Source organism: Staurois parvus, unplaced genomic scaffold (assembly GCF_062004578.1).
Source record: "Staurois parvus isolate SC_StPar_1 unplaced genomic scaffold, SC_StPar_1.0 ptg000218l, whole genome shotgun sequence".
NCBI classification, from domain to species: domain Eukaryota; kingdom Metazoa; phylum Chordata; class Amphibia; order Anura; family Ranidae; genus Staurois; species Staurois parvus.
Window position 1 is genome coordinate 2,223,633 of NW_028318014.1, and position 17,103 is coordinate 2,240,735.

A 17,103-nucleotide genomic window follows, 5' to 3' on the forward strand; every position below is an offset into this window, starting at 1 on the left:
GCTTTCTTGTAGCTGTGGTTTCATAACTTGGTCTTATCTGTTTTTCAGACTTTTTTTTTTTGATACTCTGAGAGATCCCCCTGTCCCCTCATGTGTCAAGTTTATCTCAGGATACCTCAGCTCACAGAGTCTGAGTTGAACTTGTGAGTTTTTGGACAGTTTCTGCTTGAGTTTGTTTGCAAGATGTCAGAATAGCCTCCCAGAGCTGCTGTTTTAGATGTAAACTGCCTCCCACCCTCATAGATCTTTTGCTTGAGGATGCTCCAAAGATTCTCAATAGGATTGAGGTCAGGGGAGGATGGAGGCCACACCATGACTTTCTCTCCTTTTATCCCCATAGCAGCCATTGATGTAGAGGTATTCTTTGCAGCATGAGATGGTGCATTGTCATGCATGAAGATGATTTTATTATGCAAAGCATAGTTCTTCCTTCTGTACCAGGGAAGAAAGTGGTCAGTCATAAACTCCACATACTTTGCAGAGGTCATCTTTACACCTTCGGGGACCCTAAAGGGGCTGACCAGCTCTGTTCCCATGATTATGGCCCAAAACATGACTCCACCACTGCCTTGCTGACGTCGCAGCCTTGTTGGAACGGGGTGGCCGTCCACCAACCATCCACTACTCTATCCATCTGGACCATCCAAGGTTGCACGGCACTCATCAGTGAACAGGACTGTTTGAAAATTAGTCTTTATGTATTTTTCTGCCCAATGCAGCCGTTTCTGCTTGTGAGCACTGGTTATTGGTGGCCGAATAGAAGGTTTATGCACAGTTGCAAGACTCTGGAGGACTCTACACCTTGATGTCTGTGGGACTCCAGAGGCACCAGCAGCTTCAAATATCTGTTTGCTGCTATGTAATGGTATTTTAGCAGCTGCTCTCTTGATCCGATGCATGGATCTGGCAGAAATCTTCCTCAATGTGCCTTTATCTGCACGAACCCGTCTGTGCTCTGAATCAGCCACAAATCTCTTAATAGTGCAATGATCACGCTTAAGTTTTCGTGAAATATCTAATGTTTTCATACCTCGTCCACGGCATTGAACTATTTCACTCTTTTCGGCAGCAGAGAGATCCTTTTTCTTCCCCATATTGCTTGAAAATGGTGCTCTGCTTAATAATGTGGAACACCGTCCTTTAATAGTTTTTCCTTAAATTGGGCTCACCTGCCAATCTAATTATCACAGGTGTCCAAGATTGTTTTCAGTGATCAAAAGAGCCCTGAGACACAATGCCATCCATGAGTTAAACTGAAAAATAAAATATTTAATCTTTGTGACACTTAAATAGAATTTGCATAATAATTTGGAACAGGGTGTATGTACAGCATTGCATGACCGTGCAGTTGTCAGTCAAAGTAATGCAGCACCGTATTGCAAAAAATGGCGTGGTCAGGAAGGAGGGTAAATCCTTGGGCAAGTGGCTATAGTTGGAGAGCGCTTTCGGAGGAAGAAACAAAGCTTCAGATTTGTAGTGGTTGAGCTTGAAATTGCTAAAAAGGCTAAAATTGTAGGTTTCTGCTAATATAGAAGAAATGCTAGTGTGGGTTATGTGACATAGGAGTAAATCAGAATATAACGAAAGCTTGCAATGTGCAGAGGGGGTAGGAATCTTTTGTATGGAGCCGTTCTGCCAAATTGCTTGGGCTAGATGTTTGATAATGATAGTGCAGAGTAAAGGTGGAAGGGGACATCCCTGGTGGGTTCCATTAGAGGTGGTGAAGGAATCGGGCTCTTTTTTAAGGTCTAGAGTCTGGAAGCATCCCAAAGGGTCCTGGACCCCACCTGAGTGTACAGAAACTGTTCTGCTTTAACAGGGAATTTATTAAATGGTGGTTTATACCCACTGTGACTTTGCCAGCGACCCACTTTAAAGTGTTTGGAAACCCTCACATATACCCATATAGCTATCTTTTCTCTACTGGCTCCTTAGGCACACATTGTTTACAGCATCTCTGAGCTCTGGCAGGCAGGGATTGGGGAACTGATGTTGCATACTGCAGCGCACATAGCAGGGACTGTAACCTAAGACCTCAGTGGAGGGAATGTATATACCCCCAATCTCACAAAGAAACACACACAGCTGTCAATCACAAGCTGTGTGCTGGAACCTCCCCCTCCATCCCTTGGAGTCGGTATTAGCTGTCAGTTATGTGGGCAGCAGACAAAAATTGCACTGCCTCAATCCAAGTTCTTTGGATTGAGGTAAGTACACACTATAGAATGAATTTGCTTTTATTGTTCACGTCTGAGGTTTACACACACTTTAACAAGAATATCACCAGACCAGTAGATGGCATGCTTACTTTTTAAAGGAGCTGCTGACAAGCAGTTGAAACTTCTCCATAAACCCCAGTTTTCTGTGGCGGGTTCTGACCTCTGCCGTGTGTTGGCTGTGATCTTAATTTGTTAAACCAATAAAGAATGGGTTAGATCAGGGGTGGACGAACTTTTTGACTTGAGGGCAGCAATGGGTTCATATATTGGACCCGGGGGCCGGACCAAGAGTAGATGAATGATGTGTATGTGTGAATTAATATAAATTAAATTAAAATTTGTAACATTAAATGTTTAATTTAAGGTAGAAAAGCATAAAAAGAGTTATTTTACAAAACATTTATGCCCCCCACTAGCTGCTGGCCGGCCCAGCCACTACCATGCCATCCATAGTAAGTATAGTAATATTCCCCCATAGTAAGCATAGTAATTCATCCCCCCTATAGTAATTCATCCCCCATAGTAATTCATTCCCCATATTAATTCATTCCCCATATTAATTCATTCCCCATATTAATTCATCCCTCATATAGTATTTCATCCCCCATAGTACTATTCCCCCCCCAAGTAGTAAGCCAAGTCCCCCCTGTGTCAATTTACTTACCTTTGCTCCGCGTGTTCCTCGCGCCGTTCCGGTCTTCAGGGCGGACTGTGAGAGGAGCCTAGCTCCCCTCACGTTCGTCACGCTGCCCCGCCTACACACATCCTGACAGCCAATGTTTGCCTGCCCTGGCTGTTTTTGTTTTTTTTTATCACGCTCCGCGGGCCGGATTAAAAGGTCCGCCGGGCCGTAGTTTGCCCATTGCTGGGTTAGATAATCAAAAAAGGATTCCTGCATTGCCAAGTTCGGCCACTATCTAATAGAGTGTGTGGAGCAGATGTCTGCAATCTTACACCTCAATTATGACAGCTTGTTAGAAGCGCTGAAACCTGTCCCCTATGGGTCTGATGTCTATATACTGTAGATGCACAGAGCGCCCTGGTTGCGAATGCTGGGTGATGGTGGTAGTAGTAAGTAGTTTGCCCTCCAGGCATTCAGGTGCAGAGAGTGACTCTTCAGACACACTTGATTTTTCCTTGCCTCTGCTGCTCATTCTCTGCTTCCCTGTACCACCACACAGATTGCCAAATCTTTCCCTACCCCCTGGGGGTCTCCTCATCCCAAAGCCCCTTGCTGTAGTTACTCTCTCAGCTGCACCTCTGGAGCAGGGTCTATCCTGGGCACAACCCTCTGAGTATTTTGCTCCCCCTCAGTCTTGTAAAGTTATCAGTCAGTGGCACCTGGTACCTCTCATTGTTTTCACTCTCCACCTCCAAAGGGACTCCTGACCCACCAGGTTATCTGGATCATACATCACCTGTCCTTTCCTCTAACAGGGAACTGAATCTCCAGTGTCATCCCCACACCCAATGCTTCCCATAAAGCTCCTGTAAGTCGCTCAACCTTCTGATCTGCTGACTGACACACACTTATCTCTCTAGGAAAGGGGGGGGGTGTTCTTTCAGTGGAGGCTTATTATCTATTGGGCTGCATTCTGGTATTCCAAAACAGTCGCTGCTACATTTTGGAATTCCATCCTGGGTAGGTCTCCTAGCTCAGACACCATCTTGGTACTGCTGTGTCTTCACCACCTAGGATGATCAAGAGTTCTTCCTGCATCAGGAGAAAGTAGCCTGGTTCTGTTTATGGATTTACCATGGGTCAGAGTCTTGCCCTTGCTGATCTCCTTGACTCACACAAAAGCCTCACGGAACTGAGCTTTTTTCCGTGGGGCCGCATATTTGCGTACCTGTCTTTGTGCTGGGAGCACGCCGCACTGCGCTCTCCCAGCACAAAGACTGTGGTGTCACTGAGAGCCCCGGGTCCCGTTCTAACGATGGGGACCCAGGACTCCCGATTCCAGGTCACACGATCACTGTGATACTCTATGAATGGAGAAGAGAGATACATTGTATCTCTCTAACTCCTGGCACAGAGAGAAAAAATAATGTTTGTAAAAAGAAAAAGAGAGATAAATATTATTAAAAAATAAAGAAAAAATACGTAGATCAAGGTTTGATCTAGTTCAGTGCCAGGGTCATTGTTTGGGTCAGGGTCAAGGGTCAAAGGTCAGGATTTAAAAAAAATTGGTGTTAGTGCACATTTTGTGTTTGTCTTTTTTTTTTTTTTTTTTTCTTTACCTAAAACACACTGACACTGTTGTTTTTGGGCTGTACTACGGGTACAAACAACAAATAACATACACATATATGGTACTGCTGCGATCGTCAAGAGCTGGAGATATTATTTTTGGGTTGTCCTTTGGTGGTAGGTTATGGTAGTAACAAGAAACACACATATAAATAAAAAAAAATTTTTTTTTTTTTTTTTTACTATTTTGGGCCAGTTTTCCTTTTGATAAAAAAAAATCAAGATATCCATTACCATTTACCACCAAATGAAAGCCCAATTTGTCCTGAAAAAAGCGCAGTATAATTCACCTGGATGTACAAAGTATTTGTGATGATATATACGGTTTTACTAACACATGTCACGTTGCAAAATTGTGCTTAGGCATTTAGATTTGTTTTACCCTTAGGCGTGAAGGGGTTAAGAGATGCTCTTCTGGAATCTAGATCTTTTCCAACTGGTGTCTTTTGGACACATCTCAAACTCTGTGTCAGATGTTTGGGGAGGGCCAGTGTTTCTGTGGACTTTTTGTAGGCAGAACAAACTAGTCTGCTGATGCAGGTATGCTCTGTCAGGAATGCATTAAATACTTCATGGGACTCCTACACCTGGGGTTTTGGCTGATCTGCATATTCGTGAAGGAGGCATTTCTGTCACAATTGCCCTGTTTCTAGATTCCCTCATGCAAATATTTGTTGCTTTGTTCGGTTAAGACCCCTCTCATTTGTGCCTGGGATCCTGCTGCCTTGTTGGATCTTAGGAGTCTGCATCATACTTTTCAGCAATGTCTCCTTAGAACTTGCCCTGGAGGTGTTTTTTGCATAAGTGGTGAGAATCTTAAGCCAGCTATACATGGAGTGAAATTCAGCCAGTTCAGCAGGGACCAGATGATTTTTCAATTCATGTATGGACAGGTTGGTTGAACACAACCTATCAATTGACTTGTGTACAACCAGCCTGTTGGAAGTTTTTCTATGGATCAGTGCCACCACCTGTAGCCAGTGGTGCTGATCATTGTTATCTGACAGCTGAGAAGTCTATCCCCATTGACAGAATACAGTGGCTAACTGGGAGGGAGTTTCCCATCCACTTAGAGTGTGTGGATGGGGGAATTAAGTGATTTTCTGTTTACCCTTGTTGAGATGTTTTACATGCATCAACCCTTCACTCGCTTTGACTTATGAGATTGAACTCTGGGGTTTTTGCTGGATTCAGGAGTCCTTTTCAAACTCCTTGCAATTTGTGGTTCTAGTCAGTTAAGTTTTTTCCCTGGTGCATCTTGCTTTGGCGAAGCATTATTCTATTCTAACAATGTCTCCAGGTGCAGAGACTTTTTTTGGGGTCAGGTGAGTAGGGACTTAGAACCTTCCTTCTATACTGGCTGGTCTTGTCTCCCAAGGACATTCCCAGGTCCCTTTCCCAGTTCTTGTTTCCATAAGTCATTTATTCCCTTTTTCTTAGCAATGTTTGTTGTTTCACCCTCCCAATTACACTCCTTGCTGGGTTCAGGCTGTCCAGCTTCATGCTTGGTCTATGGGCCAATGCTGCCTTTCATGTTATAATTTCTTTCTGGTCAGTGACAATTTATTATTGATCTTAGGCATCAAGTTGTTCCTCTGTGTCCTCCCTCTGGTAGTGTTGGCAGGTTCCCCAAGTATATGACTTGTGTCCCTCAATGGACAAGTAAGAAAATTTCATTTTTGTAGTCTCCTTAAAATCCTTTTCTTAGAATCCATTGACAGTTTTGGGTCACACCCTATTGTCTTTCAAACTGAGGCATGCTGGGTAAAGGCGAGGTTATTTGGAGCCTACAGATTTTTCATTTGCCAGTATCCCAAATCCTCATATAAGCATCAGTTAAACCTGACAGTAGAGGACTTCCTATGTCCTGTAGTGGGCTCATGTTTTTATTTCTCAAAAGCAAAGCACACCAAAAAACCCAGGGCTCATGTTTTTGTCTTTAATTCCTTTTACGAAAACAAATAGCCATGCTCTTCTGGTATAACAGTATGCCTAGGCACTCCTGAGCGTTAAGCCTCATAGCTGTATTTCTGCAGCATATGACTAAGCTTGTCTGTTGCCTCTTACCCCACTGGTCTTGGAAGGTTAGGAGTGAGATCTCGATGTCACTCCTTTTTCGCTCTATTTTTTTTTTTTTTCTCCCTTTGGTGTTCCGAGGAGGATGCCAAGATGGCAGCCTCCATATAAATATAGTTCAGAACAAGGCATGGTTAGTCAATAATGGGAAAAGATCACAGGCAATACTGATGACTGGTCCTTTGCCTGCGTCCTCTGGCTGCTGTTTTTGAGCACCGCTTCCAGAATTCAATTCCTCTTTAAATAGTAGTGCAATAAATATACAATCAGCACCAACCATTAGTTTATACTGTGTGCAGCATTTCCCCAGATCCTTCTTGTGTTTAATGCTTTCCATCAACTCTAAATGGCAGAATTGTTTGTCATACAGACAGTAGAGGACTTTTAATCATCTATGTTCATCTTGATAAGAAATTAAATAAATAAATTTGTAACTTCAATACTATTTTCTTTTGTATACACAGGGGAGCTCTAAGCGGAGGAAAGCTAGAGGTAAGAAGAGTAAAGTCGTGAAGCCAGTAAAAATTGAAGAGGAAACAAAAAGCGAATCTTCTCCTACATCTGAAAAATCTGAAGAAGAAGAGGAAGAAGATGAAGAAGAAAAGGTTACAGTGAATAATTGTGCAAAGTTTTAATTGGCCTGTTAAACTCAAAGGAAAATGTAGCTCATAAATATGGTTTTCTACATAATATGTACTGACGTGGCATGACAATTTCAGACTATTCTATGAAACCAGTATGCATATGATAAAGGCTATATCATGGGGAGTAGTGTTTCCAAACATGGCTCACTGCTCAGCAGTCCTGTATGAAAGAAAGTAGTGTGAATTGTCAATTTTATGCCTTCATTCACTGCACAGGCAAAATGTGCCTGACAGGTATATTTTTCTCATCCACTGAGGGACACAGGAATTCAGACATTGTTGGGTTATACTGCCACCTACAGGTGGCTTAGACAGTGGCGAAAAGCTCTGATCTGTTGGGTGGATATGCTTTTTCCTGCTGCTCAGTGTAGAGGAAGCATTGTCCCGTTGCTGCTCCTGCTTTGCAAACCACCATATTTAACTCCAACCTCTGGTCTATACTTCCTGCCTGCTTACAATGATCTGATCCTATCTGACCCTTGTCAGCCACCAGCAGCCTGAGTTTGAGTATCTGAGGCCTTGTCTTCTTCCTTGAGCCTAGTTACATTACCGCCACATGGTACTAATATGTCTGTATCTAGACAAAGAGAAGACCATTCTACTGCCACGGGTGACCCCGGCTCACATTCTTACAGTTCTTCGGATGTTTACTCGGTACACTATGAGAATACTGACGTCTCTAATATGGATTCCAGTGGCTTAATGGTTTATTGGGTCTACCTCATTCGTATCCCTTAGCTCTGTCATGTGAGGCAGTCCCCTTAGGGGCCCTCACTGCAGTCTCACAAGACTTTGTGGCAAAATACAAATCCTCCTGGATACCTACCGCAGACAATTGAGCACACTCTTGCACCATCCCCTGCAGAGTCCGTATCTATCCCGGGGCATTAGGACAGGCCACTGGTCGCTGTGACCATTGCAAATCCAGATTTATCACAGTACATTTCCAGGGAGAATTTTTTTTTTTTTTTTTTTTTGAGATGCCGCAATCTACTGCCATCAACTCAGAGTTACAAGATGTTGTTTCGGCCCTTATTGTTGCAGTACGCACTACCATGCATTTGATGCAGGATCTTTCAGTTCCATTGGCTACAAAGATCTTTTCCACTATACCCTCTTTTCAGGGTATTTTTTATGTGAACTGACAGCACCCTGAGGTGTCCAGCATGCCCCACCTTATAGTGTATTGGAACTGATGCCTTTACAAAAGGAATGGAACCTGTTAATTGGTAGTCTTTACCCACTGTGGATTTTGCCAGTAACCCACCTTAACCGGAAAACCACTAAACGTGCACATGGTTTGCTTTATGGAATCTACTGGTTCTCGGTTGGAATCTCTCCTTAAAGCTCAATTTAGTCTGGTAAGTTCTGCCCTCAGTTGACCCTAATCTGTCAGACCATAGCAAAATGGGTTAGAGGCCTTTAAAAGGATTTTTGTTGTTGTGTCTTCAGACCGACACATGATACCATCATCAAGAATTTCATCAAGAACCAGAGCATACACCTGACTCAATCCCACCCATTACTTTCATTTACTTGTGCAGTAGGTGTTCCCAGATCCCCGGAAACCTCACTTTCAGACATCCCAGAATTAAAGTGGTTGTAAAGCCTCCAGGTTTTTTACCTTCATGAATTCTATGCTTGAAGGTAAAAAACTTTGTGTGCAGCAACCCCCCCCAATACTTGCCAGATCCTCATCTCTTGGGGGACTCTCCTTCCTCATTGGCTAAGGAAGCAGCGGGAGCCATTTTTGCCTTTAGTTTAGTTTGCCTTTAACTTTAAGCCATATGCATGAATCTGCATTCATATGCAAAGAGCACACTTTTAGATTCGCAAGCTAAACCCTTACATCTGGCACTCAATCTGCTCTTTGCACCCTATGCTCTGCAGTTTGATGCGTCTTCCCAGTCCCCTTGGGCTCCCTTCACCTCTGGAGCGGTGTTCCTTCTGAGCCACCATTTTCTTCAACTATATTTCCCACCCTTGTGCATATAGTGCCCTCAGTAATGCCTGTTACCTCTGTCACCCTTCCCCAGAGTGATCCTCTAATCTAGAACGACTGGCATCAGTTTTGACCTTTCCTCACACAGATACGGATTTGGATCCTCAGTATCATCCAGGTATACCTTAAGCTTGACAGATCCAGCCAGTTTTGTATTAGTCAGATTTCAGTGTTGGAAACGGTCAACCATAGACGAGGGTATACAACCTATTTCTTCACTGCAATGGTCCCCACAGTGTGTTTATCTTCAGACCTCTCACCATCAGGGAGTTTCCTTTCTCTCCTTCCTTGTAGTAGAGGTATGGGACCCTCCTCAGTGTATTTGTGGTCTAGTTCCTGAGCAATCTACTGTCTTTCTCTGTGGACCAGTTAGGTAGTCACTGGTGTGACCGTTCAGCTTCATCAGATGGTTGGTAGGGATTCTTTTTCCCACATCCAGGAGGGTGTCTCTCATTTGAGATTCATTCTATCCAGGGCTGTTTTCTGGTCTTCCAAAACAGGTGAATCCTCCTCCTATGTGTGTTACCACCTAGGGTGGTTTTCTTGGTTTGGACTCCTAAATCTATAGATGTTGCTTTGTCTTCAACACTGAAAAGAAATGTTCTTTCCTTGGTATTCTGATGTCCCAACAGTATCCAAATTCCTTTGTCTGTCAGTGGACGAGAAAGAAGACAGGACACAGGAATTGATTGTTGGACTATAGGCAAATGGCTTTGCTAAGAACCTATATATAACCCTACTAATTAGGGTAACCTAGTAGTAACCTAATACACTACTATTAGGTTACTATATTATATCCTTTTATCCTACCAGATACACTGTAATTCTAAGCACACAATTTGAGTGTTTTTTCATAATAATCTTTCACTTATTCGGCCTTATCGGTAACATTACTATATTATAGTTTTGGTGTTTTTTTTCTTCCTTCTCACTAACGTAAGTTCTTCTGGCTAGTGACCAATGGCTTCTGTGAACTTCTGACCGTCATCTTCCACTAACAATGCAAACTGATCATTTGCTGTCTCTGTTGTTGCCGAATACATCAGAGACCTAGCCACAGGAACTCGGTTAATAGTAGAGGTAACGTGATTCCTTCATACCACTGAACCCTCTCAGTTTGCATCTATTCTGTGAGTGCCCTGCAAGAGAAGATTCTTACTTTGCAATTGCAGATTACAGGTGTATGGGAGCACATAGGTCATATAGTGGAAATTGTGCTGCAGGCCCTGAAGAAACTCCAAGATCTTCTCAGGATGATAACATCATGAGCAAGGTTGTCCACTGACCATGCTCCAACTTCCTTGTTCGAACACCTTCATAGACGCATGGTATGTGGCCTGTCTGACTAAAGAAAATCATTTACTGCCACTATGTCCCACTGCAAAGTCTATCACCACTTCTGGAAACAGTGGGTACTAAAGGGTATAAGCACTCTTCGTCCTCTCCACCCACTGACTATATCCCTGGGTTCCATCCTGAATTGCCTTGCTCACATTTGCGAAAGGGTACATTTTAGCATAGGCTGCTGATTTTTTTCATTGCACACATTTTGTTTAGTTAATTTTTCACCTGCTGTCCACATGCTGGCTACAGTGGACTCATTAACTGAGGCAGTGCATAATATTCTGGCCAGATACACCTAGCTCTGCTCAGCTTCCACATAAAAAGGCGTTTCCTAAAAGACCTTTCCCTCTTTATCCAAGCTGAGCTCTATCTATTGACTAGTTCAACTCTGGAAGGTTATCCCCCCCCCCCCCCCCCCGCCCTGAATTTTTTCTGCCTTTTACCCCAAGGAAGAATAATTTAAAAAAAAAAGAAATGGGCTGTTTACACTGTGGACCCAGCCTTTCTTTCACTGAATAATTATTATTATACATTATTTATATAGCGCCAAAAGGTTTGCTCAGCGCTGTACATTATAGTGGGGGACAGTACATGAGACAATACAATAAGGCAAAACACGAGGGGTACGAGGGCCCTACTCTTTAGAGCTTACAATCTAGTAATCAGTGGTCACTGCCTCTTTAAGTTATTGATGGGGTGTTCAGTTGATAGTTGGAGAATCTTTTGAAATCACCTTTGCTCTGGCAAGTCCAGCCCTGAATGCAATCAGCTAGTGGCATCTTATCTGTTGCCCAGACTGTGGTAAACTGGACTGTAGAACTCAGAAGTGATCTGTCTCCTGAAATAGATAATCCTATTCTTTCTATAAATTTACTTCTCTTGCCCTTAGCTTTACTGATTTTGATGCTCACAATTCTCTGTCGATCCCCCGTCCTTGTCAGGCTTCTCCCTGACATTCTATTGTCTGGAGTGCTTGGGTCTAATTCTAACATCCTTACTCAAAATCTCCTTCAGCACAACATTTCTGTCGATGCAGAAAACTAGACCATGGAGGAATTTCATCTCCTGCTCTACATCCTAGAACTTTGGATGATTTGGCTGTTTCTTGCAGTGCTGTACCATCCATCTGGAGGGTCACCTGACCTAGATCAGCCGGACAATGCTACGGCAGTGGCGTGCATAAACCAACAGAAACCAAAATTCTCAGCATGGAAATAGGAGCTCTGTTCTGAGCAGAACTTCACGTTCTAGCCTTGTCTGTTGTACAAGTCCTAACTGGACAAGTGTGTCACCAAATACAGGGATCCTGTAGCAGAAACAGTGGGTACTTTGGTTTCTCCTATCTAAACCGACTGCTTTGCAGTATGAAGATGCAGAGCATTCTGGTAATCCTCAGAACTGATCAGACTCCTTGTCAACTCCTGTTTGGACTGGCTTTCAAAGACGGATATTCCATCCTTTATCCAGTCGCTGGCTATAATAGCATGGCTGTTGAAGCAAAGGTTTTGAGGGACGGGCATTTTTAAATTGGTTATTACTATGATATTAAAATGATGTTTCCCATGTGGATTCCTCTATTTGTTCCTCTGTGACTCAGTGGGATGTGAATTTGGTTCTCTTGGCATTTAAAACAATGCTCTTTGAACTCAACGAAGCTCTGTCTTTCTTAACTCTTATCTTTAAGCTGGCTTTTCTTGCAGCCATCACTTCTGTGAGGTGAGTGTCTGAGCTGGTGGCCTTATGTGTAGAACCCTTTCTGATCTTGCACAAAGACAACATGGTGTTGTCTTTCTTCCTACCTAATGCAGGCCATAGGTCATTTATCGGCCGAATTTTCGTCCGCACAAACAATCGGCCGATATTCACGCCGTTAGTGGGGCCAGCCCGCCAGCCGTTTTTCGCGGATCTTCTTGTTTAGTTTTATCAGTCATGCTTGAAAATCCGCAAAAAACGGACGTTTTTCGTGGACATTGGTGCAGCATCCGATTTTTGTCTATCTCCATTTCATCATCACTCATTGTTTGGCTTTCAGTCTCAAGCAATGGTTTATTCATATGGATGGACTTTATCTCTTTCAGAACGTTAATTTCCTGTCAATGCCCACTTTAATTGTTAGCGCCTCTTTGTTACCAAGCCACCACTTCCCAGATTTGCAAGGCTGTCACCTGATCCTCTGTTCACACGGTTTCCACGTTCTATCAGATGGATTTTCAAGCCTCGATGTCAGCCTTGGACGTAAGGTCCTTCAGGCAACTTTTTAAGCTGCCGGTAGTCCCCAGTTTTTTTTTTCAGTGGGCCTGGTGGCATTTATTTCTTTTTGTTCATCCCTCAGTCTCAGATGGCATTTGAACATCCCATGTTTAATTAAGATCTAGATAAAACATGACATGGTCAGAAAATTGGCCTTGGCTTTTAACAAATGTGTAGGAGTATAGATTCTTTTGTTTGCAAATCTGCTCTTTCCATCAACATCATAACAGAATTTGTTGATATTTCTCAGGAAGAAGAGGTTTCAGTAAAAACAAATAGTAAAAGGTCTAAAGCGGAAAAAGAAAATGATGAACGAATAGAAGCGGAACCAACTGTAAAAAAGGAGGTAGAGGATAAGAAAGAAATTAAGGATAGCAGCAAGAAGGATGTGAAGAAAGATAAGAGAGAAGAAAAAGATGTCAAGGACAAAAAAGACACAAAAACAAAAGATTCTGTGAAAGATAAGGAAATCAAAGAGGAAAAGGTAAATGCAGTCAAATGTGTAATTTTATTTAAGTATGAAATATTTCTTAATGTATTTAATACACAGCCAGCAGGTGGAACTTTTGGCTTTTTATGTTTTCCAGATTTTCTTTCGCCCCTTTGGGGAAAAAAGCTCAATAGCTGATGGCATTTACACATATAGGTGACGGTAGAACAGTGTCCCTGCTCCCTTCAGACAGCTTCATGCAAAGAAATGGCTTCAGCTATGCTCTCTTAAGCAAAAGCCTAAAGCACTTTTAATTTGTGTCTTGGGCATACCTTATATATTTCATTGTTATAGGTAGATGCTTTTCTCTAGTAAAATTTTACATCTCAATTTTATATTCTTGCATATCAATGTATAGTTTTTCATGACCATCTCTTTGTAATAGGTTTTGTTGTTGGAAGGGATGGCGTTGCACATATGACAAAGTAAGGGGAGTAAGAAGGGGGGGGGGGGGTATTAGCATCAGGTGTTTGGCTCTCCTGGAGCTCCTATTACTACAGTACAGTTCCTGTTCACGCTAGGAGTTAAAGTAGTATTAAACCCTTAGCATTTTTAGTTTACCATACTGAGAACAATACAACGTTTTCCAGTGAACTAGTTGTTTACATTTTTACCCCAGAACTTGGAGTTTACAACTTTCAGGGCTCCTGCTCTTTGTGCTGCTTCCCTGAACGTCTGGCCTTCACAGGAAAACGTTAACAGTAGACAATGCAGTCAATCTGTTAGCTTGAAAGTGGAAGGAGCCAGGGCAGTGTTCTGCCATCCTAGCCTATGGGGCTGTTTATTTCTATTGATGCACACAGTGTAGTGAGATGCAGCTGTATTCCCTGCATGCAAGGGTGGCACCATAGGTTGTTGTAAATAAAGAAGCCACCCTGAAACAGGAAACCTGGGGCAGTAGTCATGGCCCAAATATGATTTCTCCTGCGCTCTAGAACCCAGGCCGGTGGCAAGTAGATGGAACCAAAACCAGAAGAAGCGACCACCAGTGCATGAAAGGTTGTGCAGCTCCAAACAAGGCTGGGGAAGCCCGACCAATACTGCAAAGTGAAAGAAAAACAAGAAGCGCACCAACCTTGCGCATTACCTCAGTAACCAAAATTTATTGATAAAGGAATGGTACTCACAAACAGCGAATAAAATCAGGCATGTAAGTCCTCCAGAGGACTTCAGAGACAAGAAGCCAGAGCAAATCCCATCGTGGGGGTAGACACTCAGTACAGCTGACGCTTTTCGAAGGCCATGCCTTCTTCATCAGTTTTCCACTTGATGCTGAACTATTTTTCTGCCTGCTTATTTAAACCAGAAACTTGGGTAATATCAGTATGATTACTTAGTGACCTAACTTACTGTTACATATTTGCTCATGGTATGCATTTAAAGCCCAGCTCCAGGTAAATAGGAAAAAATAGTTTCCCAGCAGGGGTATTAGAAAAAAAAAAAAGACCTCTGGCTGCAATACCTATTTTCTGGCATTCTCCTCTGCAATAATTTTTCAGGCATTAGATGTCTTCAAGAGCATGCTGCAAGTCAGAATATCAAAGACAGCACAGCATTCTGTACTAGCATACAGTAATGCAGAGAGCAGCACTCACTTCAGATCTGTTCTTTACATCATTAAAGACCACCCACGACTTGTCCAAAGGGGACCCTGCGCTTTACTTCACATGCTAAAAGACTAACCTTGTTCCTGAAACATACACCCTTCATGTGTGTTAAAAATTACAGTGAGTTCAAATTGCAAGATCCAAACAGATCCTCAGTTTTCTAAGCATTAAAAGTTCATGTATTATATAGGTGAATGATGTAAAACCTGAGAAGGAGAAACCGAAGAAAAACATTTCTGCTGAAACCCCTGTTCATATAACTGCCAGCAGTGAGCCTGTCCCAATTTCTGAAGAGGCAGAGGAGCTTGATCAGAAGACTTTCAGCGTTGTAAGTTTTTTTGTTTTTTTAACTTGTAATATACCCTTTCCATCATTGCTGCATTTGTGTTTTCACTTTCCACGTGATCTTGGGGACAGGGAGGCATTAGCAAACATCTTTCTTTTATTGTTTAACTTTGCCACCTGTGCAAACTCATGCTTGTTGAACCAACCATTTGACCACTGTTAAGGGACTTCCAAGTGCCACATTTCCCCTTCATGGACCTAGTATTTACCAGGATCTCAACTGAGCGTCTCAGAATGGTGAGCAGTGGGAGATGGCTGAGCTGAAATTCACCAAATATCTTTTCAATTACTAAACAGAGCATCTTTCCCAGGTTCTCAGTACTGTCTCTGGGTGCTGGTTGAGTTGCAGATCATGGACTGTGTCCCTTTTATGCATTTAGTTGGTCTCCATAAGCAATGTTTCATCAGTTGTGTTTACTGTCCATATAAAGTATGTGGCATGTCTTCCCCCTTATAACAGTAATTATTATTATTATACAGTATTTATATAGCGCCAAAGGGTATGCTCAGCGCTGTACAGTAGCAAGGGGGACAGAACATGACAAGACCGTAACAATACAATACACGAGGGGTTAGAGGACCCTGCTCTTATGAGCTTACAATCTAGGAGGGAGGGGAAGGTGGTACAGGAGGAAATGGCTGTGGGGGATGGAGTGGTGGGAGGAGTGGAGGAGGTTAGTTGTTAGGTGAGGTCAGGTGTTAGGTGAGGTTGGGGTAGGCTTCCCTGAAGAGGAGGGTTTTCAGGGTGCGCCTGAAGGTGAGGAGGGTAGGTGACAGTCTGATGGATTGGGGTAGGGAGTTCCAGAGGATGGGGGAAGTCCTAGAGAAGTCCTGCAGTCAGGCGTGGGAGAAGGAGACCAGGGAGCTAGAGAGCAGGAGGTCCTGTGAGGAGCGGAGGGCACGGGTAAGGTAGTATTTGGATATCAGGTCGGTTACGTAGTTTGGGGCGGTGTTGTGAATGGCTTTGTAGGTCAGAGTTAGCAGTTTGAATTTGATGCGTTGGGCAATCGGGAGCCAATGAAGGGATTGGCAGAGGGGAGAGGCAGATGTGGAGCGCTTGGTGAGGTGGATGAGTCTAGCCGCTGAGTTTAGGATCGACTGGAGTGGGGATAGCGTTCGTTTGGGTAGGCCAGTGAGAAGGGAATTGCAATAGTCCAGGCGTGAGATGATGGAGTGTACGAGTTGTTTGGTGGTGTCTGGGGTGAGGAATGTGCCTATCTTGGAGATGATGCGGAGGTGGAGCCTGCAAGATCTAGATAGCAGTTGGATGTGGGGTAGGAAGGAGAGGTGGGAGTCCAGGGTGACACCCAGGACTTTGGCATGTGGGGTGGGAGAGATGGTGGCGTTGTTAGTAGTGATGGAGAGGATGGGGGGAAGACCAGGAGCTCGGTTTTGGATAGGTTAAGTTTGAGGAAATGGAGCGACATCCAGTTTGAGATGTCGTTTAGGAGGTGGGCGATGCGGGCGGAGAGTGAGGGGGTGAGGTGGGGGGGTGGAGAGGTAAATTTGGGTGTCGCCAGCATAGAGGTGGTAATTGAAGCCGTGGGAGTGAATAAGTTTGCCAAGGGAGGAGGTATAGATGGAGAAGAGGAGGGGCCCGAGGACAGAGCCTTGGGGGACCCCGACAGAGAGGGGGAGGGAGGGGGAGGTGGCAGTGTTGTAGGTGACGCTGAAGGAGCATTGGGAAAGGTAGGAGGAGAACCAAGAGAGAGCAGCGTTCCTGATGCCAATGGAGTACAGTTTGGCAAGGAGGAGAGGGTGGTCAACAGTGTCGAAGGCCGCGGAGAGGTCAAGGAGCAGGAGGATAGAATAGTGGCCATTGGCTTTGGCGGTTAGCAGGTCGTTGGTGATTTTAAGTAGGGTGGTTTCGGTGGA

The 17,103-nt window shown here is 43.6% G+C and overlaps 1 protein-coding gene across 2 annotated transcripts in view; it reads left to right on the forward strand.

Annotated features, from left to right (window-relative positions):
- The window catches only part of CHD1 (chromodomain helicase DNA binding protein 1), a 143,766-nt gene that overhangs the window by 105,330 nt on the left and 21,333 nt on the right, over positions 1 to 17,103 (forward strand). For both annotated transcript variants that reach the window (XM_089679116.1, XM_089679117.1), the window contains 3 exons: positions 7,011 to 7,151; positions 13,037 to 13,270; positions 15,074 to 15,211. In XM_089679116.1, coding sequence (XP_089535242.1) covers positions 7,011 to 7,151; positions 13,037 to 13,270; positions 15,074 to 15,211 — 513 coding nt within the window. The remainder of the gene's footprint in view (positions 1 to 7,010; positions 7,152 to 13,036; positions 13,271 to 15,073; positions 15,212 to 17,103) is intronic.